The 15,902-nt window shown below is 50.3% G+C and overlaps 1 protein-coding gene across 1 annotated transcript; it reads left to right on the top strand.

Moving 5' to 3' along the window:
* Positions 1-11,140: 11,140 nt before the first annotated feature.
* LOC114781722 (caprin-1-like) lies at positions 11,141-15,248 on the top strand. The gene is made up of 16 exons (XM_028968098.1): positions 11,141-11,298; positions 11,433-11,543; positions 11,620-11,682; positions 11,768-11,854; positions 12,594-12,897; positions 12,982-13,089; positions 13,169-13,302; positions 13,379-13,546; positions 13,662-13,764; positions 13,844-13,896; positions 13,974-14,039; positions 14,292-14,381; positions 14,473-14,599; positions 14,678-14,860; positions 14,933-15,036; positions 15,107-15,248. The coding sequence occupies exons 2-16, from the start codon at positions 11,433-11,435 to the stop codon at positions 15,170-15,172; spliced, it is 1,767 nt and encodes a 588-aa protein (XP_028823931.1). The 5' UTR covers positions 11,141-11,298; the 3' UTR covers positions 15,173-15,248.
* Positions 15,249-15,902: the final 654 nt, after the last annotated feature.

A 15,902-nucleotide genomic window follows, 5' to 3' on the forward strand; every position in this document is an offset into this window, starting at 1 on the left:
CTGGCGTGGTCCGGCATGGCGGCCCGGACCCTAAGGCTGGCTCCCCGGCGTGGTCCGGCATGGCGGCCCCGGACCCTAAGGCTGGCTCCCCGCCGTGGTTCCGCCTGGCGGTCCTGGACCTACGGGCTGGCTCCCCAGCGTGGTCCCTCCTTATTGCTGGTGAAATGCCTCCATTGCCGCTTCCGCGTTGCGCTGACGTCATCACGTGGCGCCCCGTGCCATGGCTCACTGGGAAGAAAGCGCTCCAACCGCTCCTTCTCTGCCTTTTGGGGGTTCTGTCACGACCGCGAGCTGATGGGGTAGAGAAGCGCAGAGGCGGGACATTCTGGGAAAGGGACGGTGGCCGAAAATGGGGTGTCATGGCCAACACACCTCCAACCCACCAGAGAGCGGCAGACCAGCCAAGGAGACAACAACCCAGAAGCGGAAATAAAAGCGGGCAGCGTTGAGTATAAAAATCAGGTGACCCCGAGGAGACACCGCCCACTCTTTGAATGAGATTCTTCACCAGGGAATTTACCCACGGCCAAATAATTAGACCCATGATCTACGACCTTCGCTTGCTCCCAACTTCGAGAATTGCCTGACCCCCTTGAAACCACGATGGAACTCCAAATTGACCTTCCTACATTTACATTTACAGCATTTATCAGACACCCTTACCCAGAGCGACTTACAATCAGTAGGGTTAAGTGTCTTGCTCAGGGACACAATGGTAGTAAGCGGGATTTGAACCTGGGTCTTCTGGTTCATAGGCGAGTGTGTTACCCGCTAGGCTACTACCACTTCCTGGCCACAACCTCTGCCTGTCCCCGACCTTGAGCCTGCCTGCCCCTTGTGTTAAGATGTGAATCCATGCTCCCCTACCTTCCTGCCGGCCAAGACGTCCTCCTGTCCAGTCCACGTTCCCGGACCGCCCTGAAACCCACCGTCTCCAGGTTCTCCTCTGGTTCTCTGTGGGTACTTCCCATACACTGCTGCCAGGTCAAGTTCACCAAAAAGCCGCCGGTGCCGAGGGGCGGAGCCACAGGAGTTTAATAGCTGTCCTGATTGGGCACATGTGATGTGTCCAGGTGCCGTCAATCCTGACAGTTAAATTGATTTTCTTGAAATAAAGAAATCCTGCACGAGCGAACGACAATAATGATTCCTGCCTGTGTTTCTCGGTTAAATACAGAAATCGCAGACACAAACAAATACACTTTTTCAATCTGTCCCAGTCCCGAGGCACTGGGATCTGTAACATTTTGGTGTGTGTACAACTTGGATTCAAAAGAACGTGAAGTGATTGTCATACATTGTAGCACAGCACACGGTGCACACAACAAAGTGTGTCCTCTGCATTTAACCCATCAACCATTGTTGGCAGCCATGACGGGCACCTGGGGAACAGTATGTGACCCACAACCTTCTGATTACGGGTCCGCTTTCTGACCAGCTAGGCCACCACTGACAACAGAATCCACTAGGAGGAAACTGATAACGCCGATAAACTATTCACCCAGGTGAGTCGTGTTTGTGTTCCTCTCCGGTGCGCGATGTTCACGCTACCGTCGTGCCTGCATGCTCTTGTTTGTTCACTATAGTTTCTAGTTTAAGTGGTGATTTGAAGGTTGAACTCTGCTCACGTGACCGGGAGTGCCGCAGAAACGAGGATGGCCACTACCAGATCGCTCAGTCATTGAATAGTTTACAAGGATTATTCGACTTGGCTCTCATCACATCTCTACCAGTAAGACCGTTCCTTTTTTCCTCTCTGTTTTCCCATCCTGACTCCCTGCCTTCTCATACCCTGTTTTGTCTTTTTACGCGAGTGTCAACATCCGTGGATGTTGCAGCTTCGGCTGAGTTTACACTCGCAGTCGTGGTAATTCACCGGCCTCCTTGCGCTTCTCCAGGATTTCATTTCCACGCACAGGTGCTCACAGTCCTGTCTCGCATTGTTTTCATGACGAAGAGATCCTAGAATGCATCAGCGAAGAAAGATTTATCAAAGTTCACAAGGCTTGATATGAGCTTTACGTGAGAGTCCTAAAGAAGCAATTCTTTATGATGTAATTTGAAGCTATTTAAGAAGCATCAAGAAGCAACCAATCATTTTGCTTCCCTGGTGATGACACCACCCACTAGTAAGTATTTAACTAAAAGGATTTTCTCATGTCTTCAGAGTATACAGAGATGTCTAATAATTCTTGTATTCAAGACAGATCGAGGAATATTTACCAGCAAAACAGCTCCTTGTACATGGAGCCTGACAAGGAGAAGGACTGTAACCAGCAGAGGAATCCACGTCTACTGCAACAACTAATAACGATATTTATGGAGGCCCAAGAAAAACGTTCGTCCCAAATTCAGCAACTCCAGAAAAGTGTCACTGAGATAAAAGAGTGCATTGAAAAACAAGTTGTGCAGCTCCAGAAGGAGATAGATGAAATTAGGGCATGCTCTGTACTCCAAAGTCAGCAGGTTCAGGAGGTGATTCAAAAGCTGCTTGATGAAGAGAATCACGTTCAGGTTGAAAAAGAGCCGCTGAACCAGGACGTCTTGAAGCTGCTTATTGAGGAGTGGTCGTTTCAGCAGGAGAAAGAAACGCAGGACCAGGAGGTTCAGAAGCTGCTTAATGAGGTAAAAGAGCTGCTGAACCAAGAGGTCCGAAAGCTGCTTAATGAAGAGAAGCAGGTTCAGGAGGAGAAACAGGACCACGAGGTCCAAAAGCTGCTTAATGAGAAGCAGCCGTTTCAGCAGGAGAAGGAATCGCAGGGCCAAGAGCTCCAAAATGTGCTAATTGAAGAGCGGCAGTTTCAAGAGGAGAAAGATCCTTTAATTTGTTTTACTTTACTTAGCACAGGACCACAGGACCAACTGCTTGATGAGGATCAACATGAGCAGCCAGTCACGGTGGGGAGATCTTTGAAATTTGAAAATCCCTATGAGGATTACAAGATCTTAAAATGCATTGGAGTAGGAGCATTTGGCAAAGTTCACAAGGCCAGGAATCTGAAAACAGGTCACTTGGTTGCAATAAAGATTCAAGACTGCACCAATGACAATTTAATGGACTTATTACAGGAGTGTATGCTACAGGAGCGTTTCAACCACCAAAACATCCCCAAGGTCATGGACAAATACTACTGGGAGCAAAAGTTGTACATCTGCATGGAGCTTTGCGAAGGTGGAGATCTGGACAACATCTACATGAGTACGGGGTCCTTGAAAGAAAGCCAAATAGCATTTGTGGCAAAAGAAGTCCTGGAGACTCTTCTATATCTCAACCAGAAAGGGTATGTGCACAGGGACATCAAGCCAAATAATATTTTACTGACTGATGCGGGTGAGGTCCGGCTTGTGGATTTTGGTCTGATGTCAAGAATCCAGAAGGAGAAGCCCGAATTTATTGTTGGAACCCCTGCTTACATGGCTCCAGAGTCCGTGCTAGAAGACCTCAGTGGTGACTATGATGAAAGATGTGATGTGTGGTCCCTGGGAATAACACTACTGGAACTGGCAGAAGGTAAACTTCCTCTGGTCTTAACCAGCAGCAATTCACTCTATGAGTACTGGGAGCAAAAACAGAGAGTGCCTCACTTGAGAAAGAGGGATAAATGGTCTCCAGCATTTCACCGTTTTCTGAAGGACGCCCTGACCCTAGATCCGGCAATGAGACCGAGTGTTGAGCTGCTTCTTCAGCACGAGTTCGTGAGAAACGTGGAGCATGAACCATCACCGCTGAAGAGGTGCCTGCGCCGCAGCAAATTCCTGGGGAGCATCAGGAAATTCTTCTAGAATGTCAAGTTGGGAGTGCGAATGATCTGTCGCAGGTTTAGTTATTCTCGTGAACCCAATGTCTGAAATTCCAGGAGATGTATACTCAAGAAAGCCCAGCAACTTCTACATTTCTTCAGAAAGCTGAAACCTCCCTCCTCCCATCTTCACATTGTTCTACCGGGGGACCATTGAAAGTGTTCTCTGCTGCTACAACACTGTCTGGTACGGGAACTGCACTGTCACTGAGCAGAAGACCCTGCAGAGCGCATCATCGGGGTTCGACTTCCACTTATATCCCAGATCTACAAGAAACACCTCATCCGTCGAGCTCGGACTCCCCTCACATGCCCTGTTCTCCCTCCTACCGACTGGCAGGCGTTTCCGAAGCATCAGAACTGTAACTGCCAGACACTGCAAGAGCTTCTTCCCCCAAGCAGTCAGAGCTCTAAATGCACCGCCATCATCAGAACACCGATAAACAATCAATAAAGTTCTATCCTTCTGCACCTGATAACAAACTGACAATTTTGCACATGTTTGTCTTGTCTTGTGTGTCCTGTTTGAAACTGGACAACAGCATCCTACATGATGTTGTCCAGTTATGTCCTGTCCGACCTGATTGGTACAGAACACTTGTACTTTTCTCCTATAGAGATAACCTGTACAGTATTTAAGCTTTAGTGGTAGTTAGTATAGTTTAGTTTAGTGTGTATATACGTATATATTTTTCTTTTATGAGTCACTATGGGGGGGGGGTCTGTGTCAAACATTATTTCAATACACGGTATACTGTTGCACTGACAATAAACCAGTCTTGAATCTTGAATTGTAGTAGTTCTGTATCGAGATCTGTTTTGACAACGGTGTCTTCTGTTCATGACTCAATAGGGGCGCTTGAGCACACTTACACTCAGTTTGTGGGTTTCTTATTATTGTTATGCTGCTTTTGGTGCGTGTACAACTTGGATTCAAGTGAACGTGAAGTGATTGTCATACATTGCAGCACAGCACACGGTGCACACAACAAAGTTTGTCCTCTGCATTTAACCCATCAACCATTGTTGGCAGCCATGACGGGCACCTGGGGAGCAGTATGTGACCCACAACCTTCTGATTACGGGTCCACTTTCTAGGCCACCACTGACAACGGAATCCACTAGGAGGAAATGTTCATAGTTTATACCTCATTTTTAAGTGTGGTGGTGCAAAGAAACTATGAGTTATGTAACTCTTATGGTAGTAATTGATGTATGAATGATTATAAGATGTAATTTAGACATGGTGTAGTTAGAATTCAAAGGATTCTGTTCAGTGGAGACCCCAGATTCATGACTTATGAGTTATTTAACGGATCCGGGTGAAGTCGCTCTGGATAAGGGCGTCTGATAAATGCCGTAAATGATTCAACCAGGTGAGTGGTGTTTGTGTGCCTCTCCGGTGTGCGATGTTCACGCTACTCTTGTGCCTGCATGCTCTTGTTTGCTCACTCTAGTTTCTGGGATAGTTTATTCAATATGAGGGCATCAATATGCGGGAGAGTCTTGGAACTTCTGGAAAATTTGGAATGTCAGCGCTTAGCAGGTAAACACAACACCTACAAAGACTGCAAGCCCCACCACCCTCTTATGATGATGAACGTCAAATAAATCCTAGAAATTTTGTTAGAAGACTGTCTTTTCACTTAAAATTATTTGATTATGTAAGCATTTACAACATAATAATTGAACATTAGAACTGCAACACATCACTGTACTGTAATAGAACTGTAATACATCGAAAGGGAGACCGCCGTGTACACAATTCTGGTTCAACAATTTGTGTGACCATTTGGTTCATGGTTTGGGGTAGACTGGTTTTGTACTAGTCGTGGGGGAGATCCTTTTCTTATTAAATAGGTGTTTTTATATAGGTATGTGTTTATTGCATATTCAGGAATGTTGTGTATATGGGGGTTAAGATAACCAGCCTGGTTCATTTACTAGACTGTCACAGGGGGAATTCGATGACGTACTTGCAGACATACTTTGGGCGTGGGGATAAGCCGTCGTACCGGTAGAGGACACTGGGCGAGCGGGGTAGGAGGACCGGAGGCGCCTGGCCGGCGAGGAATGAGGAAGCAATGGACACGCTGCAATGCAGCGGGGAGTCAGTTCGGGATCTTTGGGAAGGACCGGGGCAGAGGAGAACCGGAAGATTGCGGGTTTCAGGATGGTCCGGGTTCTTGGACTGGACGGGAGTAGGTCTTGGGCGTCAGGACGGTAGGGGAGCATGGAATCCCGTCTTAACCGATGGGTCAGGTAGGGGTTGTAGCCAGGAAGTTCCGGTCGGGTTTTTTTACGTGGTTTCCAGGGGATCAGGCAATTCTCGAAGTCGTGGGCAGGTGAAGGTCGTATTACAGGAAGGTACAATTATCTTAGGTCGGGGTGAGAGAGCTAGCGTCTCTGGCGAGTAAACTCATACAAAGAGCGGGCGTGTCTCCTTGGGGTTACCTCACTTTTATACTTGCCACCGCCTGCTTCCATTTCCTCTTCCGGGTCGTCGTCTCCCAGGCTGGTGAGGTGCCCTCTAGTGGGCTGGAGGCACGTTGGCCATGACATAGACTGATCTTATTACCCACTCAACCCTCTTAGAGTGTGAATTTGTGTGATTTGCTATTTTGACGAATTGTGGGCTTGTACATGTGCTCTGAACTCTGTCGCTATTTGCTGTGTGTGATTGGGGAAGGTAGCACCAAATTGGCTCAAATTTATCTGGTGGGACTAAATAGCGAATAAAGTGTTGCTGTTTTAAATTGTACTTTGCGTGTTGCCTGTGTCTGGGGTGGACAAAGTTGGAGCGTAACGTAACCTCGCCGTCACGACACGTTTACTTATAATGGAATAATAATTCTGTATCTCTATTTTAACTCAAGTACAATGCTGGAGTTTTGTACCATACTTTCTGTATGTAGTCTGAGATTCTTTGTTACGCTACATCTATAACTGCACACTCGTATGTATTGCTGGAATTAATCTCTGCTACTGAAATACAGTACTGGTCAAAATATTGTATTTATCCCCACTGTAGCCATTGTAATTTGTATTGAACATTGTCTTGTCTTGTCCCGTTTAGCTGTGTTGTTCTTGTGTTCTTTTTCTAGTTTTGTGCTTCGTCCTCCACTGATTCTACAATATGGAAACTCTTGCAAACACAACTTTGGTTGAGAGAACAGGAAAAGTGAAAAGATAAGCATGCATGTCTTGTGTGAACTTGCTTAGTCGAGGCTGGTATGGAAGTGTTCTGTGGAGCTCTGTGAAGGACACACACAGGGCTTTGGGGGTGCAGGACTACAGATTCGGGCAGCTGGTGAACAGATTGCTGAGTCCTCACCTCTCTCGCTCTCTCTGTTACCTCCTGGTGAATAAAAGCCTCGGCCTCCCTTTAAATCGCTCTACTCTCTTCTCCTCCATATGGGCAAAGGATACGCCGACGCCGAGTAGATGAGGGAGGTGTTGAGTAAAGATGAAGTAGGCAGATAAAAAGAGCAGCGGATGAAGAGCGATTAGGTGGTGTGGCTCTGAGAACACATGGAGGGATGTGTATTCTGATAGATGTCTGTAGTAATGAGTCAGGATTAAAGACACACACACACACTGTTCTTCAAGAACCCAGCGGCAGGTTTCAGGGCTGCTTTGTGGTAGTAGTCCATGAACCAGAAGACCCAGGTTCAAACCCCACTTACTACCATTGTGTCCCTGAGCAAGACACTTAACCCTGAGTGTCTCCAGGGGGGGACTGTCCCTGTAACTACTGATTGTACGTCGCTCTGGATAAGCGTGTCTGATAAATACTGTAAATGCACATGTACAGCGTGGGCCATTTATATGGATCCACCTTAATAAAATGGGAATGGTTGACATTGAACACATTTTTTATAAGTGGTCAGAAACTTGTAAATAACTCATGAAAGAATAAAACCAAGCATTACCAATGAATTTGATGTGTCACATGACCCTCTTCCTATTGAAAAAAACAAAACAAAAGTTGGATCCAAAATGACCGACTTCAAAATGGCCACTATGGTCACCACCCATCTTGAAAAGTTTGCCCCCTCACATATACTAATGTGCCACAAACAGGACGTTAATATCACCAACCATTCCCATTTTATTAAGGTGGATCCATATAAATGGCCCACCCTGTTTAATTCATGCTGTTTCCACACCCATCAATCTACCAGGAGTTTTAAATAAATTCAGCATATAAGTTCGCCCTGTTCGTTTGATTTGGGTGCCATTTTATAGTGTCGTGTTTGGGGCTTACAAAGGTTTTCCGGTTCACCGATATGTGGTGGACTGGCGGCCATGACAGATTATTTAACATTACTATGAGTTCCTCTAGCCTGTCTATGGTCCTGCGGGGGCTAGAAATGGTGATAGGTGTAAAGAGTGCTTTCATCATTCTGTTTCACCATTCAGAGAACGGCAGCTCTGACGTTCGGATCTGGAATTTGTCCCCTTATGACGTCACAAGGGGAAAGATTACCTCCCTTTTCTCATGTTTTTTGCGGCAAGAGAATTTCCCACCCCTCCCCTAAAACATTATCTCTGTAAAAATTAGCACAAATGTATTTTTTTAGTTTTGTTATGTTACACTCTGAAGAACCGGTGGGTTCATATAATTTTTTCTGGAAAAACGCCGACACAACTTCCTGTCTGCACCAAACATTGTGGTTGGTGGATGGTGTTGGTGGCGTAATTTCCGCAAATGTCACCTCAATGTCTATTGGCCGCAGTCCTCCTCGTCCCGCCTCTCTCCTCCTCATTAGCATTTAAAGCTACAGACAGTGAAACGGCGCGTCCTGGGAAATCTCATTGTGGGACTGTATCAAAGTGGCTTTAATTCTGCACCAAGTCTGAATTTCAGAAAGAAAATTCAGATACAGAATTAGGGACCAACAAGACCAAAATAAAAGCTCATAAATGTTCATAACGGGAGACCTTTAATGCCATTTTTACTGTGCCATCCTCACATGACTTCGTTGACTTTGTGTATATATGTGTGTCTAGTCTAGAAAGTGGAGTTTTCCAGTTGAAGTTTGGAATATTCTTTGTGGAGATGGATGGATTGAAGGGAAGAGAGGAGGGAGATAGAGGAAAGTGACGCCTGCTCTGGGGTGGAGACAGATATGGATGGCACAGGGGTCAACAGTCAACCAGGGAGACGGATTTAGTCAGAATGAAGAAAGGAGTAGAAAATGTGGGAATGAGATGAAAGAGAGAGAGAGAGAGAGAGAGAGAGAGAGAGAGATGGAAGCAGTCAGGAGGGCTGAATGGGCTTTTTTGTCAGTCTATGTAACATCATTGCTGACATCATTGCAGTGTGTGTGTTGGTGATGGAGTTTGTTTGTTGGGGAGAGTGTGTGTGTGTGTGTGTGTGTGTGTTGGGGTAAAGATCCGTGTGCGGTTACTGCCCATTCCTGCCCACTTCTCTTGAGAAACTGACGCCACCTTCTGTTCGTCTGCTGAATCTGTGACCAGGTCCTGATTAATGTGGCTTTAATGATGTCCTGAGACCCCCCCACCAAAAGAAAAAGCCATGAGCGCTGGAACCAGAACAACACCACAGGCCTGGCGGTTAAGGAAACTGACCCGTAATCAGAAGGTTGCGGGTTCGAGGGGTGCTAGTAGCCTAGTGGGTAACACACTCGCCCCCCCACTTACTACCATCGTGTCCCTGAGCAGGACACTTAACCCTGAGTGTCTCCAGGGGGGGACTGTCCCTGTAACTACTGATTGTAAGTCACTCTGGATAAGGACGTCTGGTAAATGCTGGAAATGTAAATGTAATGAGTCCCGTCCCCACACGCTACTCCCCGGGCGCCCGTCATGGCGCCCACTGTCACCAAGGGTGACAGGTAAATACAGAGGACACACTGGACTTTTCAGTGTGTGAGATTTATTTATTACATCCACACACGTCTCCGAAACCTAAAACCATCATCACAGCACCAAATCCCTTCATACATACACGCACGGATGGATCCGTGTTAGTTGTGGAAGATCAGAAGGCCGCTGGATGAAGGTCTGTCTCCAAACGTGACTCCCGGGACGAGCTGACAGGATCCGGCGCAGCGCCGCTCGCTTCCACCGGCAACAAACAAATAAATCACCGAAGGCCCCGTTAATGAGACAAGAAGCCCGGCCTGTGTGCGCTGTGGCATGATGGGAATCTGACGGATCACGCGAGAGGGGGCCCGGTCCCCACCACCCGCCGTTCCTGGCAGCGCGGCACACAAAGCTGCCCAGCAACATGTGGCCTGAATTATTGGACGAGAAAGATGATCTGTGGCTAATTTGTAAAACGTACGAATCTGTCTGCCGGGGATCCTCTGCTCCGCACTGGTGCTCATGGCGAGTCGGCAAGCAGCGTTCACGTCCGGCAAGTGTTGTTAATTATTACATAACCCTGTAAGGATAATTACCTTTTATCTGTATGTGCCCCCAGCGCCGCGTTATTACTCCCTCCTGGGGGGGGTGGATGGCGTTTTAACCCCCAGGCCTTACCGGGGTGAAGACGAGCCTCGAGTGTCTGGGCCCGGTCACCACGCTGCAGTCACGGTCCTTTATTTGTCACAGCCAATGTGTTACTTTCCTGGAAACCGGGCAGCTGATGCAGACATGACACAGGATTAAGTGATTGTCACTTGTGATACACAGCAGCACAGCACACGGTGCACACAGTGAAATTTGTCCTCTGCATTTAACCCATCACCCTGAGTGAGCAGTGGACAGGTGCCCAGGGAGCAGTGTGTGGGGACGGTGCTTTGCTCAGTGGCACCTCAGTGGCACCTTGGCGGATCGGGATTCGAACCGGCAACCTTCTGATTACGGGGCCGCTTACTTAACCACTAGGCCACCACTGTCCCCTGGGTACACTCAGAGTTAAGTGTCCTGCTCCGGCTCGAATCCGGGTACATTTACATTTACAGCATTTACCAGACGCCCTTATACGGAGCGACTTACAGTCAGTAGTTACAGGGACGGTCTCCCCTGGGGAGACTCAGGGTTAAGCGTCCTGCTCAGGGACATGACGGCAGTAAGAAGGGCTCGAACCCGGGTCTTCTTGTGTCCTACCAACCCGTTTACTACTAGTGTCTGTAAGGAGCTGTTGGGAAGAATTCTGACGTCCTCCTGTGGTACAGCATGGTACTACAGTTTTACATTTTTAAACACTCGATTACAGTTCGATTATTCACATTCGTGTCATTCACAAATATTATAATGTCGTGGACGCGCTATTCTACTTGTGTTTTGCCCTCGTTGTTGGCATGTTGATTCAGGCCGAAGCCAGGGGTCCTCGCCGTGGCCAGGTGAGACAGGCATCGTCGCGGGCAGCTAAAGGGGCCTTAGAGCCGCATAAACGCTCCACGGGGCTCCACTTTCTCACCTTCTCTACTCGTGTGGGTGAAAGTAAAAAGTCCCCTTCGACTCGCAGTCTGGAGAACAGAGAGAGTCGACATTTCCCCTCTTTTCTCGGGCAGCGGCTTTGAAGGTAAGACGGTCCGCGCTTAGCGGCTAGCCGCTAGCCTGTGTGGACAGGGGACAGTGGGACAGGGGACAGGGGGGGCCGGAGCTCTCTCAGCGGTCCGAGTTCGTATTCTAACATGTCCGCGTTCCTCCGTGCAGATGCCGTCGGCGGCGAGTCCGGAGCTGGGCGCTGCGGCCGGCACGTCCGAGGCTCTCAGGCAGGTGCTGGGCGTCATCGACAAGAAGGTCCGCAACATGGAGAAGAAGAAGGTGGGTGTGGCTCCTCGGTGGTCGTGTGCAGGCCGCTTTGCCGCTTCTCACGTCCCCCCATGAATTGTCTGGTCAGGTCAAGCTGAGCGACTACGAGGCCAAGAAGTGCAAAGGCGAGAGGCTGAACCCAGACCAGATGGTGCGTCGTGCAAAGTCCTCAAGGTCACGGTCCAAGTGGCGGAAGCGCCTTTATTTACTTCCTGTTCTCTGATTGGCTCGTGTAGGAAGCATTGGCCAAAGCGCAGGAGGTGACCCACAACCTGGAGTTCGCGCGAGACCTCCAGAGGAGCTTCGTGGCGTTGGGTCTGGACGTGAGTAGATGGTGGCGACGGCGGCGGTGTGAAATGTGCGTTACGCGGCGAGACGACGACAACAACATTTATTTCTTATAGAGCCCAAAATCACATACAGTACGTCTCAATGGGCTTTGACAGGCCCTACAGTTGACACCCCCCACACTTGACCCTTCTGCACACAAGGAAAACCTCCACACAAAAAACTCTAATAGAGAGAAAAAAAAGAAAGGAAGAAACCTTGGGAAGGAGTGGTAGAGAGAGGGACCCCCTTCCAGGGTAGAGTGAGCCTGCAAATGGTGTCAGTGCAGGGTTGGGAATGATATAATGAGTCCTACAGTTGTAGGGTTGGAGAAGTCCAGGATGTAGTCAGTGTCATGGTCTAGATTACGTGTCCATAATGATGTTACTGGTCCACTTGAAGATCCCTGAAGCTGTAGTTGTAATGGTGGTGGTGGCTGTGGTGACCCTCTGGTTTGTTTCATGTTTTGTCCTTGTAAAGCAGTTGTCAGGAACCAGGATTTATTGCACTGTACGACCGATACTGAAATATGTGGTTATGGTGGTGTATTGGTGCTACAGTGGCCCGGTACCCTAACTAGGACAGCCTAACTAGGGTGAATTTAACTCTGTCTGTGTCTAACAGGGGGACTCTGTGATAAAGTGGACTTTATAATTGACACTGTCTCAGAGTGAAGGGAAATGCGTGTCTGGGGACAGGAGAAAACAGATTAACCCCGCCTCTCCGCCGGCGCAGATCCAGAAGGCGGCGAAGAAGGCGTCCCGGCGGGAGCAGCTGCTGCGGCAGGAGCAGGAGAAGCGGCGCCTGCAGGCCCTGCTGGAGGTGCAGCGGCTGCTGGGGCGGCTCGGCGAGGGCGCGGTGCGGCAGCAGCTCCGCCGGCTGCTCTCCGAGCCGCAGCTCGCCGGCCTGGACCGCTTCTTCCGGCTGGTCAGCCCGGCGCGGGAGCCCGGCGTGGGGCTGGCGGGGCGCCTCCAGGAGGCGTCCGTGCACCTGTGGGAGCTGCTGGAGGCCAGAGAGAAGGCCGTGGCCGGGACCACGTGTGAGTTTCGCCGTCTCTCCGGCCGCGCCCGCTCGTCCTCGTCTTCTCCGTGACCCGGTGATGAAACGCTGCTGCTCGTTCCAGACAAGGCGCTGAAGGAGTCGCTGGATAAAGTTCTGCAGAGCGGCACCCGGAACGGCACGTGTGCGGAGGAGGCGTCGGCGGAGCCGGACGAGCAGCCGGCGGAGGACGGTAACGGGCCGCGTGACGTGACCGCCGCCGCGGTGACGAGGCGGGGTGACGTTTCAATCTCGGCTCTTCGTCGTTGCAGAGGGAAGCACCGAGCTGGGACCGCCCCCGGCGGCCGAGGTTCCGAACGCGGAGCCGCGTCTGGACCAGCCCGACCGTCCGGCTTTCTCCCGGCCGTTCGTAAACCGCCCGCCGATCCCAGAGCCGGAGCCAGAGGTACGTAGCGGTGTGCGGCCGTGTTGCTAGGCAACCGCTGCCCCGCTTCAATTCGTTCCGCCTCTCCTCCCTGCAGGCGGGCATACAGAACCACGCCCCCGCACCTCTGGCCGCTCCAGATCTCGTAACTCCGCCCAGTCCGGCCCCCACCCTAAATCTGGCCCCGCCCACCGACCCGGGCGTCCGGAAGCAGGCTGTGCAGGACCTCATGGCCCAGATGCAGGGGACCTACAACTTCATGCAGGTGGGTCACGCGGAATGATTGGTCGCTGGCGTGTGTGTTTATGATATTAAATTGTATTTTTATTTCAGTGTCATAATTGTGAAATTCTTCCATACAACGTGTGCGTTGTGTGTAGGAGTCCATACTCGAGTTTGACGGACAGGTTCTGGATCCGGCCATAGTGTCTATTCACGCGGCAAGCCCCGCCCTCAGAGACATGTCACAGATGCTGTCCTCTGGTATGTCACCATCTGACACCGCGACTCCGCGCGTGAACTCGACACCCCTTTTATACAGAAACCTGTCTCGTGTGCACAGAACCCAGACTGACCCCGCCCGGCGCCGCGCCCATCCAACCGCAGGGCCCGCAGGTGAGACGCGGCCACGCCCCGATATCTTGTACGCCACTGGCTGCACAGGCCTGACTGCGGTTCTCTCTTCTGCTCAGGCTTTCGTTAGTCCCCCCCTCTACCAGCAGCCACACCCGCACGGGGACCCCGCTGTCCCTACGCAGGTAACTTCATCTCATAACCGAGGCATCGCGGTGTCTTCTAACGCTGATTCTCCCGGAGTTCCAAATGTCTGTGCTCAGTCCACGCTCACCTGACGTCATGAAAAATGACCGTATGAGGTAGAGGGAGGGGTTGTGACACGTTTCAGACATTAACTCACCGGGAAGTAGGAAAGTTATGGGACGCATCACGATACCAGTGAAGGTTCCCACCTCTGCGGTGTATCTAGTAAATGAAAATTCATGTCTCCTCAGACCTCCCTGTCACCAGAGCAGCCCCCCTCCAAACCCCTCCACAGCGGGGGCATCAACGTCAACGCCGCGCCCTTCCAGTCCATGCAAGCGGTACGCAGCCCGCCCCCTGGTTCCGCCTCCATCTGCTTCTCCTGACCATGGTTCTCGCTGGTTCTCTCCCTCCTTTCATTTATATGTCCAGGTCTTCAACACACATGCGCCCTCTGCTGAGGTGGAGTCTCAAAATCTTCCCGCTCCGTTCGAGAGCAGCTACTTCCCCACTTTCAGCCAACCTCCTCACGCCATGGAGCAGCCGGAGATGCAGCCTGGTGAGAAGCAGGCGGGGAAGTTCTAGAAGGAGCGCACGTATTCCACGTTCCATTCATCTTTCTTCTTCGTGTGTTCAGGTTCGTTTCACCCACAAGACCATCAGTCCATCTCACAGCAGGCTGTTGGCCTGGGGGCGGGGTTTAGCCGGGCGGGGCAGCCGTTCTTCAGCAACAGCAGGGGCGGGGCCATGAGCCGCGGAACTGCCCGACCTGCTCGTGCGGCGCTCAACGGCTACAGAGGATCGTCCAACGGCTTCAGGGGTGTGTGTGCCTTTAACTGCCTCGTCCCAGGTAACTCCGCCCCCCTGACCTGCTCAGATGTCTGTGTTGTAGGAAGCTATGATGGCTATCGGGCACCGTTCCCTAGTGGCGTTGCCGGGGGTTACGGTCCGAGCCAGTTCGGCGGCCGCGACTACAACGGCAGTAACTACCAGAGGGTAAGAGGCGGCCGGCGTAAACGAGCGGGACGGTGACGGGTCCTGACCCCTTCTCCCGTCCTCTTTACAGGACGGCTACCAGCAGAACTACAAGCGAGGGTGTTCTCGAGGTAACGCTCCGACCCTGCGCTCCTAAGCGGCCTGCCCCGCCCCGTGGCCACGCCCCTTTCTTCTCTTCTCTGCAGCCTTTTTTTTTTTTTTTTTTTTTTTTACTTTTCTAACCCGCCTGACAGCCAGACGCACTGTTGGTATTATTCTCACACGGGTTTCGCTTTTGGTTTTGTTATGAACTCCTGCAAACTTGAAAGAGATTTTCATTAATTTATTTTTTTGTACAAAACGAAAATGCAAAAAATGTCGCTAAGCAGGACTTGTAGTTTCTTCTCCTCTCTTCTGCTCCGCTGTGGCCGTTCTTTGCCCATTTCTTCTTCTCCTCCTCCTCTGTGCCCGTCCTTCGCGTCCTCATGTTTTCTATGTACGTTCTGCTCATGTCGCTCGTGGACGGAAGGTTTGAATAAAATCCGTGTTGAACCACCTGCCTGTCCGCTGCTGCCTCCCGAGTTCCTGATCGGGTGCGAGTCGAGTAGCCAGGTAACTCGTCTCATAACTGGCCACCGACTGATCTGATCTCTGCATTTCCTTCATTTGCACAGGTGAAGCTGAATCGGTTAAATATGAAATATTCTCCAATTTGCTCCTGTTAATTTTCCCATTTATGTACAAACTAGGGTCGGTTGGCTTTAAATGTCACCAACTAATTAATTTGAATGTGATTTTCTTGAGATTATACCTTTTAATCTTAAACTATTACAGTAACAAGCGCCTGAACAGAATAATATAGAATGCGTTTTAATGTCGCTATACGC

Source organism: Denticeps clupeoides, unplaced genomic scaffold (genome assembly GCF_900700375.1).
Source record: "Denticeps clupeoides unplaced genomic scaffold, fDenClu1.1, whole genome shotgun sequence".
Taxonomy (NCBI): Eukaryota; Metazoa; Chordata; class Actinopteri; order Clupeiformes; family Denticipitidae; genus Denticeps; species Denticeps clupeoides.